General features: G+C 40.1%; 1 protein-coding gene across 1 annotated transcript; it reads left to right on the plus strand.

Moving 5' to 3' along the window:
- The first annotated feature begins 1,145 nt into the window (after positions 1-1,145).
- ptger4b (prostaglandin E receptor 4 (subtype EP4) b) lies at positions 1,146-5,450 on the plus strand. Its single transcript, XM_079608680.1, has 2 exons — positions 1,146-2,452; positions 3,341-5,450. The coding sequence occupies exons 1-2, from the start codon at positions 1,703-1,705 to the stop codon at positions 3,926-3,928; spliced, it is 1,338 nt and encodes a 445-aa protein (XP_079464806.1). The 5' UTR covers positions 1,146-1,702; the 3' UTR covers positions 3,929-5,450.
- Positions 5,451-11,757: the final 6,307 nt, after the last annotated feature.

An 11,757-nucleotide genomic window follows, 5' to 3' on the forward strand; every position in this document is an offset into this window, starting at 1 on the left:
GAACGTCTGCTCTTTGTTAACTTAAGACTGAATGTGAGATACAGTATTTAACCATATATATGGGTTCCTTGATCCGAGGTAGTGATTGGTGATAACTAATTTATTGTGCAATTTTAAGTTAACTGGTTCATCATGACATTGCTGTGAACTTTTCAACACCCAAGGCCGCACAATTCCTTTTCAGATAGCAATGACACCAACAGGCGAAAAGACAAAAAGTGCAAACCTCAGAGAAAACCACAATGTTCTCTCTTCGCATACATACTTGGATATTGTTGCTGGTGCATGCATGGCTTTCAATAAAATTGCGTCTGTTGTAGCTTAAGCAGACATCAGACGTCAATAAGCACAAGGCATACCACAAGATGACGGAAGCAAACGAATCCAGAAATATCTGGTTGAATGACATTTCAAAAGCTGTGCATTCTGTGAGTCATTGTGAGAAAAGCTGGCAGAACTACCCAGGTCGTATGCAATATATATAAAAAAGTGAATAGAAAGTGCAACGGCTAAAAACAAAAATTGTCCGAAGATGAGAAAATTACGGTGAAAAAGAGATCTGAATGTAAAGAAACTTTTTTGCACAAGTGTATAAATCTCATTGTCAGTGATTAAAGTAACATAAAATGGATAGCATATATTTTGTCAACTCCCACCTTTTATGTATGTTATGCATAAATTATACTGCGCTATAAACTCTGGGCCAGAACTCAACATTGAAGGCAGCATGTAAATCTTGATAATTTCAAGATATTTTGTGCACTTTCCATGTGCTGTTTTATTTCTTCCTCAAGGATGGATTACAGTCATGGAAGATATGATGGTGGACTGGGGCTTTGGAGCGGCTGTCATCACAACACTGTCATAAGTGGCTGTATTACATTTTCAGTGCTTCTTTGACCAATGTCAAAAGCAGTAAATATGAATATAGCCCAGCCTACTTATATGATCATTTGATTTTTTTTGGAGGAAAATGCTGGTGTTTTTAGAGGCCGGGTTTTGAAGAGAGTTATGTGTCTTAACAAAATGTGCTATCCATTGTAACACGTGTATTATAATGTCACACGTCATAATAGATATTTTTGCCTGTCAGGATGAGCTGCCTGTGTAATTCACTTAAAGGCGGCTTAAAGAGCAAACACATCCTTTATCAGAAAAACAGAACAGCTTAAATCCATTTGCATGTAGGCTAGGTCTGATTTTCAGAAGAAAGAAACAAAGAAACGAAGAAAGGGCAATGGGTGTAAACTGTGTAGATAAATATTAGCCCAGTAGGTATTTTATGCGGAGACATATATGTGTCAACATGCAGTGACAGGAGGGTGCAAGACTGCGCTAAAGCACGGGGGCGGAGTTGGCAGAAAGCTCTCGGGGAAGAACTTGTGAGTCAGTTAAGTTGAGACTCAGGGCAACTGTGGACTACACACCTCTCACGAGCAAAAACACAAGACTGAATTTGTGGAAGATCGCATGTGTACCGGACTCAGGCTAGTCAAAATGTATCCTAATCCGAGACGTGCTTTGGATATTTTGGAGACGCGTAACAGCGCATGAAGCATACATGTGGAGAGTATGATCGTGGAATCTTTGACATAGATTGGGGAAGTCAGAATTTCACGCCATGCGTCTTGAGCGCGTGTAAAGTGACCGAGCTGATTTGAACATCGACCTGCATGTGAGAAACAACTCGGAGAAGACGAACATGGACCCTACCATCCCGGTCATTATGTTTATATTTGGCGTGGTCGGGAACATTATTGCTATCGTAGTGCTTCAAAAGTCACGGAAAGAGCAAAAAGAGACCACTTTTTACACCTTGGTGTGTGGACTTGCCGTAACTGACCTCTTGGGTACACTGCTCGCGAGCCCAGTCACCATTGCCACCTATGTGAAGGGCGCGTGGCCCGGTGGGGATCCGCTGTGTCAGTATTCCGGGTTCATTTTACTCTTCTTCTCTTTGGCAGGTCTCAGTATTATCTGTGCCATGTCCGTCGAGAGGTACCTCGCCATCAATCATGCCTATTTCTATAACCACTACGTGGACCAGCGGGCGGCAGGCTTGACGCTCGCGGGAATCTATGTGTCCAATGCGCTCTTCTGCGCTCTTCCCAGCATGGGACTGGGATCCGTGGCGCGCCAGAAGCCAGGAACCTGGTGCTTCATCGACTGGCATAAAAACGACAGTTCGAACGCCACTTTCTCCTACATGTACGCCGGCTTCAGTTCCATCCTCATCCTCGCCACCGTCATTTGTAACGTGTTGGTGTGCGCGGCTCTCATCATGATGCACAAGCGCTTCGTGCGCAGGACCTCGCTGGGGACAGACCAGGCGCGCGTCGCGGAGATGAGGCGCAGGCGGAGTTTCGCGCGTCTGGCTGGCGCGGAGATCCAGATGGTCATTGTTCTCATAGCCACGTCCGTTGTCGTGCTCATCTGCTCCATTCCTTTAGTGGTAAGTGGGATTTGATGGCTTTTGGGAAATGACAGCGTACTTTGATTAAGAGCGTGTTGCAAAATATGTGTAAACGACGTGGGACACCCGGCTGAAAACAACAACAAAAACTTAGCCTAAACTAGACAAAGATGATTTGCTGGTCTTCGCTAATTTTAAACTGGTTTCCCAGTTAAAAGTCCATGCATTCGCAAAATTGTGTAAAATCGTAGCATACCTATTTTATAATACTGTACATTAAAATTGCGGTGTAAAATTACAAGCGAAAAGTATTAATTACATTATAATCTACTGAAAATTTTATTTAGCAAGGTCTATATAGACTATATAATATATAGATGTTTTTTTTTACCAATTAAAAATATGAAAAAAATTATATGAATATGAATCTTATCTCAACTTATAAATGGGATACTAATTCCTAAACCAACTATCATTTCTTAAATTTTATTTTAAAAGCTTTTTTTGTTTGACATTTTTCTTATTATTGGCCTTGCATTGTACCATCTGCATTATTGTCAGTGCATTGTACAGAAACAGAGTTTTAATTTCTTAACATTATATAATATATTAACATTAAGGTTTGTCCATATTTGACGCAACCATGCATTTTTTTAGAGTGACTTAGATTGAAAAGCCCATAAAGTTTGTCACACACACTCTAAACAACTTAGTGTATGAGCCATCTATTGATTGTTATCTATTGACGTTCACCACATGGGATTTGTATCTGTACCCATGACTTTATTACATGTTGACTCATAGTGGGAAATACACAACCAGCATCTGATATCAGTGCTCATATCATGATTGTGTTTGGTGTCGGAAATCAATGCAGGGTGACTATAGATAAAGAAGTAAACAGATAATGTCTCGTTTCCTGTCTAGGTGCGGGTGTTTGTGAACCAGATGTATCCCACATCAGAAGGGACAGTAGGAGACCTTAAGGCCATCCGAATTGCCTCTGTCAACCCCATTCTAGACCCCTGGATCTACATCCTGCTGAGAAAGACGGTTGTGCAGAAGATTCTAGAAAAGATCAAGTGCCTCTTTTGCCGTATCGGTGGACGGAGTCACGGGAGGAGCCCTACAGAGTTCCACTGCAGTAATGGCGTCCACAGCTCGTCGTTTGTCTCTCGTGATTTGCCGTCGCTGGTTCTGCCCGAGCAGCCGGAGGTCATCAGCACGTCACAGACATACTTGTATCCCCTGGACGCGGGACAGGGGATGGGCTGCTATGGGGACCCTGTGCAGAGCAGGACGTGTTCAACTTCAACCGAGCAAACCCTTCTCTCAGGTGACTCTCAGGTGGTAGACCTCAGCAGCGGAGAAAACAGAACAGAAACGAGCACAGACTTTGTGAAAACACATTCGTGCACGCACTCCAGCCCACATGAAGCGCAGTGCTCCAAGCGCCAGCCGCTGCAAGTCACCTTCACAGACAAGACTTTGAGCTTGGAAGAGAGAAGCATATGAAACATGCTGAAAGTGAGCACGGAAAACTCGCTCAGTTCAGCAAGAGCAACACGTCAGGAGGGGGAATACATTTCAGGAGCCTGATGTGAGCGTTGCCAACAGAATCAGAACCGCTCAGACCGAAAATCGAAAGAAAAAAAATCCTAAAAACTCATGAGAGTAAAATGATAGGACAGTTGCACCAATCAGTGCTAAACAAAAAGCGAAAAGAGAGATGGTTACTGAAGTAGGAAATCGAATGTTGCTACATGATGGGGTGAAAGAGCAGAGGAAGATGGAGAGGCAAACTGGCTTCGTTTTCTGGTAACTGTTTTTTTGAGGAACAGATTATCCTGCATAATAACGAGGCGATGACAGAGCTTGTATACATGTGTCTATATTGTAAGTTCTTAATAAGGCTATTCGTTTTTTCGACTATAAAATTGATTGACTGATTTGACCCAGGGAGAGGGACAGATGACCTTGTGGGTTGTTCATGCGATCAAATATCTGCTGCCCTGCTTCAAGTTCCCTTTTTCAGACATTCTTCATTAGGTCAAAAGTTCACGTAAACCAGAGTGCCTCGTAAGCTCTTCTCATGCTTGAACTAAAATGTCCTTTTTCTTATGTTAAGGTGACCAGAACACTTTATTTCCACTGATGCATAAAAAAAACTGTTTACTATTTCAAAACTATGTAGCTAGGCATAACTGTGCAATTATAATTGTACAATATTCTGTGAATTAACCAAGCAATTGACAGTAATACCGTCACAAAATATATCAGTACCGAAAACACATACAATGTAAGAGCACATACACAGCATATCATTGTCAAGAACGTTTAGGAGGTGAAATTGTAAAAGCTATTAAGATGTTGAATGTCTCTTGAGGTCATACGTTTTGCACTTTTAGATCCTTGTAACCACTGAAAAAATTCAAACTGTCAAAATCGATCACTAAGGTCTTGATCAGTCAGTGGCCGTCAAGGAGGAACTGTTGAGTTCATCTGTACATATTTGTGATGTTAAAATGTGAACAGCGTCTTATTGTAATGCTCTTATTTATTTGGGTTGTTTTGGACAATCTGTGGACTGTAGTTATTTCTTCTCTGTGAGAAGGTCAGGTTTGACAGTTACCCATGTTGAAGCGGTTATATGATTTTTGTTTCATTTCACATTTTGTGTATCAAAACAGTATGAGACATGATTTAAACGTAAGCACCATCCTCTGCTGCATGTATATAAATGATTCAACATTACTCTGTACGTTTTCACCATTTCATTTTCAAACCTTGTCTAGCTTATTACCCTCAATGTGACCCTTCAGAATGTGCAATGGCCAGCTATTTTATGCTGAAATAAACTATCAACAAATAGAAAATTGAAAACAAAAACTAAATTCGTTGTTGCACTCTTCAATATTAACATAAGCATAGCATAAGCATTAACATAATTGAACGATCCCAGTCCTTCAAGTATTACAAATTAATGTATATACAGTGCTTAGCATAAGTGAACACACCCATGCTAAAGTTGACTAAAAAGAGGAATACAAAAATCATCTTTTAGAAATTGATCTTAATGCCTTAATTAAAAAATGAGGAAAACTCCAATCTTTAAGGACACCAATTTTCTTTGTGAATGAATAATGTATCGTATAAATACATGTTAGAGATTTAGAAACCATATAGATTGGCATGGTTTTATTAATAGCTGGTTTGATTTGCATTGAGAGATGATCTTATGGAAAGTACCCCATGCCAATCTCTAGGTATGGTGAAGGGTGTGTGATGATGTGGGGCTATTTTAATTCAAAAGGCCAAGGGGACTTTATCAGGATGCATAGTATCCTGGATCCATGAAATAACTGGCCTTTAAAAATAAAAATCTGCCTCCCTCTATGGGAATTTAACATAGGGGTGTACTGACCTATATGACACGTACTGACCTACTGACCTGTATTTTAAGAAACAAAATTTATTTACGATACATGATTCATTCACAAAGAAAATTGATGTCCGTAAAGGTTGAAGTTTTCATCCTTTTTTTAAATTAAGGCATTAAGATTTTCAATTTTCAAAGATCAATTTTCAAAAGATGATTTTGTTATTCCTCTTTTTAGTCAACTTTAGCATGGGTGTGTTCACTTATGCTAAGCACTGTATATCAGACTATCACAAGGGGGATGATTATCAGAAACATTTTTAGAACTTTTTGAAACCTTGATTTAAAAAAAGAAGCATCTTGCATTCAAACAAAAAACTGCATTTAAAGGATGAACAATGTATTATGTCCAGAGAAAATTAATTAACAGTGGATCTGTTTGCAAATTGTAAATATTTATGAGACTAGACTAGACTTTAGTCTAAAAAACATGATCAGTATTCATCAGAGATGTGCACACTCTATTCACAGTGCACTGCAGGTCACTGGATCTGTATGTGGAAAAATACAGATGACCCATAATGACCCAAAATATATTTTCAAATGTAATGTTTCCAGTGTGTCAGCAATCCTTGTGTCTGCTTTGTTAAAAAGGGCCAGAGCTCATTATCTTAAAAAATAATAAAAAAAATAATAATAAATGACTGGTCAGGGTAAGTCATGTTATAGCTCTTAAATTGTATGTATTTATTTTTGCATTTACATCCTTAAATATATCAACTCTGGCATTCCTTTTGATTTGTGGGTCAAACGAAATCAGTCGTGAATCACAGGGGTATCATCATTATCCTTACACGATGATCAATGCGGAGGGACAGATCTGGAGTCCTTCACCGACTACATCCCATAATTCCATTAGATCACGAAGGGAAATCAGTCCAACTCTCCACTGCAAGTATTCTCAGCATGAATCACGCATTTGCTATGACGAGCAAATTGCCACCTGTCCTGGGACCTATACGTATAGGTAAATAAGAACTGACAAAAGCAATCTTTCACTGCAGTCCTACCGCAGAGGATTCATCAGCTCCAGGCACCTTCCTAAACCATCATTAGGGAATACGTTAGTGTCCTCATTTATTTGAATGAAGCATCAATTAGCAGAGGATTAGCAGGAGGCAGAAGGATGCTGGAAGCTTCCGCCAGGTCCCACAGGTGCCGAATAAAAAGCATTAGAGACGTAAATCCCTCGGTTTGCAGCCCACGCACACAGCTGGACAGTATCAATGCAGATATGAATGCCTATGAATGATGGGGTTAGTGCCAGTAACAGACACTCATCAACATAAAAATTTAAGGCTCTGCGAGTTTGACCATTGCACATGTCTTTTGCAGCATCTCATGAATGACACTGCGTTTTAAACATGCAGTACTCACGTTAAGTTGTTCAACTTTAAAAAAAAGTGTTTTACTTTGTTTCACTGACCTGCGCTTCGTGTTAAACAGCAAACAAAAAAACAAAAGCATTTTTAGATTCCACTGCGCTGCTTTTCCATTGACTCTTAGATTGTCTCTTTTTGAGAGTGCTTCTCAAACCTGTCCTGGGGATGCCCCACCACTCCACATTTTGTATGTCTTCCTCATCTAACACACCTAATTCAACTCATCAGCTCATTCGTAGAGGCCGCAACTTATTGCCTGCTACAGACCATTTTGGCAATCCAATAGAGGGTTTTCACCAACGTCACGTTCCGGGCGGTAACCCGGATGCGCGGCCATTATGGAGGTACTCGGATGTAAACAACAGCATGGATTGCACTGTTTATGTACGACTGAATACATTGTGTTGCACTAATAAACCACAGAAAAAACACATGGAAGCTGCGAAATCATACAGAGAAGGAGGTAAGCAGGAAAGAGCACGAAATTTTGACAAGTTAATATGTGGTAAAGATCCGAACGAGCTAACGTTAGCTTTTCTAGCCCTTACTGCAATTCTTCCTTCTATTTCTTATCTTGACATAGGCTACGTTCAGATTGTCAGTCCAAAAAAGCACATGAAATCCGTTTCAAGCTACATCCATGGTTTGAAATCCTATTCAAATCACATATCAGGACATCAGCTTCAGTCTGAGCGCTCTGATCGGATTTCGCGTGATATGTGACTCACGCCACTTAAAATGTAAACGTCAGACGTTGTTGTAGGAACATGCTAAAAGTCGCTGCCGAAACAATGCTGTGTTGTTGTAAAGTGCCGGACGAGCAGAAAATTATTATTTTTGAAACACCGGCACAGACAAAAAAGAGAAAAAAGCTGTAACTTTACATACCAGCCTCCTACAATTCTGCCGCAGGCTCAAGACGCAGTAGTCCGCGGTAGTGTGGTGGCTACACATTTCCATGTTGTAAAATTTTAATAAGACAACATCTCTATTGTAAATGCAAACCCCTCCATCAACGCAACATCATTGCCAAAGAGCTGCATGGACACACAAATCGGATCTGAACAGTTGCGATACACAGCGTGGACATCATTTTAGATCAGATTCCAATCGGATACAAAGATAATCGGATTTGTACTGACAGTGTGAATGTAGCCATAGTTAATTACATCAACATTTTAGCCATAGTCAACGCTTCACTTACAATGATGCTGTACCTCTCTCAACCACAAACGCCTTCTTTCATCAGTTTTTTGCACTCTTCTCTTTAACTTTTGACAGTCTATAGAACTTGAAATGTTTTTTCCCCGTGCGACCGATTAGTACAGACCAAAATTCGACCATTTTTTGCGAGTCCGTTCAGTTCAGTGGCATTGTTTACGTTCAGTGCCTCCAAAATGGCCGACTTCCGGATTGATGACGTGTCGTGAAAACCCTCTATAAGATCACTACAAATCACACTGTACAAAATGGATGGACCTAATAAACTGGGTTGGTTTACGCAAGATGGTATGAAAATATAAAACGTCATCAGCATGTGGAAATTGTGGTTTTATGTGCGCTAAAAAAAAGCGGAGGAAGCGAAAGAGAATATGGATGCAGTCATGGCCAATTTTGGGGGTCACTCATTATTACAAGTAACTTGAGTTACATAATCAATTACTTTTATCAAGTAACTAGTAAAGTAACACATTATTTTTAAATTTACAACAAAATATCTGTTAATTTTTCAAATAAGTAACGCAAGTAAGTTTCCCTTGTATTGACTGACAGCTCTTCTGTCCCCATGTTGAGAGAAATCGTGAGTATAAGTGCAGATGTGTTGTGTGTGTGTGTGCTATGTGAACATGAGGTTAGTGTAGTTCTAGACTAAATGTGAGCATACATTTACTCATTTATTTCTCCTGTGTCCTATCAGAGCCCGTCTACGGAGAGCCTGGCCACTCCCTATTAAGTCCTATTGTACCGAATTTTGGTTGTAGTTCCACCAGAGTTCCACTGGGGGCGATCGCCCACGTGCAAAATGAATGGGAGTCTATGGAGCTAGGCTAAATTTGTCGCTTTCACCCGATTGCCGTTGAGAAATCTCAGATTTGATTGTAGGTTTTGCAAGTTCAACATGGGTTATAGATCGAAAGTTGATTGTACGAGTACTTATGTCCTTTCGATTTCTTACAGGTTGAGTTGTTGTTGCCCATAACACGCTAGCATTCTGCTAATGAACGCTGATTGGTCAGTGAAGGACTGATTACAGAATGTCTTCTAGCAATAACTCTTCTAGCACGTGTATTTACCTGTGTCAGCTGTGTTGTCGATGCCTTGAGAGAAAAGAAAGTGCAGAGCGCGAAAGCACCAAAGTGACTGAAGGATTGCCGTAAAGCAGTATCTGGTCGTACGATGTGTATGACGTCATTGACATTTTAAAATACTTTTTAAAGCAAATAAGTGACTCTAAAAAAAATAGAACACCCTGCAATATGTAATTTCTTTGCATCTCCTTTCGAATACAACATTCAAATTACTAGACACAAAATTATATCTTGAGAAAAGTGGATTTTGAGGGGTATAGCTCCATAGACCTCCATTCATTCTGCACTCGTCCTGTGAGCGCCCTCATATGGAACCAGAGTGGAGCTGCAACCAGTTCAGAAGCCGGAAGTTTACTGAGAGTGGCAGTTCTCCCCTAATAAAGGCCTTTACTATGTATATCTATGGTTCTCCCCTTATTAGACATTCTCTGGTCCTTATTCTGTGTTCCAGAATAGCAGCAGAGCGGAAAGGCTTGTTTGTTTGAACTGCGCCCTCCACTGTACAGGCGTGAATGTGCATTTCCTTCTGCCTGAGGCTTATTCATTTCACTTTTGGTGTGAAAGGGCCTTTAAATATGCCAGAAATATAACTTTTTTGTTATTATAAGAGCAGACAAACAGCCCAGTCTAGATGAGAAAAAGTAACAATCCACTACTTTCCATAAAAAGTAACTAAACTTAATGCAGTAAGTTACTTTTTTAGGGTTGTAATGGAATATTGTAATGCATTACTTTTAAAAGTTACTTTTCCCAACACTTGTCATGGCTAAGGAAAATAAGCTAATTTGACATAATCTTTCAAAGGTAACCATGTCGCATTGATAAATATGCCATTTTTTTATGTTGCATTTTTATTAGCTAGTCAGTAGACATAGGTCGAGAAGCAAACTGTGAGATGATAATATTCAGACAGTGTCAGAAATTTAGCATGATCGCAGACCATCTTTGGTCGCAAGACCGTGACAACGGCCATCTTTGAACCTCTCTCGTTGTATGATTTAACGAGCCACGACCACAAAAATGTGCATGATTGGTCATCTTTTCATCTGGGACAGCCTGAAATCGTACAATGTGTACGAGGCATAAAATAGGTGTGTCTGAGAGACATTCAAAATGTGGAGGTGGTGGTGGTGGGGCTTTCCGTCTGAATAACCCCTTCTGGATCAAAACCTGTTGCATATTACTTTACCAAAAAATTACCTGAGGCCATTTACTGAATTTTTTTGGGGGGGATTTAAAAACGTGAGACGGAGGGCAGTCAGTGAAAAAATTAAAATTTCAGAATGTGCAAGACGCTGGAAAAGATGCGATCATGTTTACACGGAAAACCAATGGAAAAGTGTAATGCAAAAATGTGTTCTGTGTAAATGGACTTTATTTGGAGTTTAAAAAGATGAGGTCTAGAGGTGCATTGTTAAAAGCTGAACCTCTTTTAAAGGACACCTATTATGCAAAATTCACTTTTACATCGCGTTTCAACATAAATGTGTGTTGGCAGTGTGTACACAACCACCCTATAATGATAAAAATCCGCAGTGCTTTTAAAAAAAAAATCCCTATAAATCATAAGCACTGTCTCAGAACAAGCCGTTCTCAGATTCGGGGCAATGTGACGTAGATTTGCACAAGCCCCGCCCACAACTGTTGACTGACACAGTAGTTTGAGCGTAGACCCGCCCTGAGTGAGGTAAACACAGTCCGCCATTGTTTCGACGCTGGAGCAGCTGTAGACACGAATGACTTCTAAAGCGATTGATGTGTTTTGTGTACTTCGCTGTGTATGTTCATGATAATGAAAGGGATAGAGAGAGAGCGTTTATGGATAAGACTTTAATGCACACTTCTTATACTGTGTTTACTCAGCTATTACAATGATTTTCTGGAGTAAAACTGACGCTTCATCTTTTGTGTGATGTACAAGAAACTTAATTGAACGCATCAGTATATTTTTGGCCATCATTCAGACGCAGTCCGCTACAGCAGGCTTGTTTTAATAGTGAATAAAAGCAGATGACAAATACATTATTAAATACACCAATTAAACTTAACTATACCGGTTTTATTTCCATACAGCATAAATTCTCTGGCTCTGTGGGGATTATTGTCAGACTCCGGGTCGAAATGAACTGTTTAGATATTATCATTCCGTGAGATGAGATTATCCTGGCAGTGCGAGCTCGTGAGGCTCCGCCCTCTGGGCCGGCAGAATCAGCT

The sequence above is a fragment of the Phoxinus phoxinus genome (genome assembly GCF_949152265.1).
Source record: "Phoxinus phoxinus genome assembly, chromosome: 3".
Taxonomy (NCBI): Eukaryota; Metazoa; Chordata; class Actinopteri; order Cypriniformes; family Leuciscidae; genus Phoxinus; species Phoxinus phoxinus.

Bases quoted from the DNA above. Each gene is read 5' to 3' on its own strand.
- ptger4b (XM_079608680.1), top strand. From the start codon at position 1,703: ATGGACCCTACCATCCCGGTCATTATGTTTATATTTGGCGTGGTCGGG. The intron at 2,453-3,340 runs GTAAGTGGGATT...TTTCCTGTCTAG, and splicing joins TCTGCTCCATTCCTTTAGTG to GTGCGGGTGTTTGTGAACCA.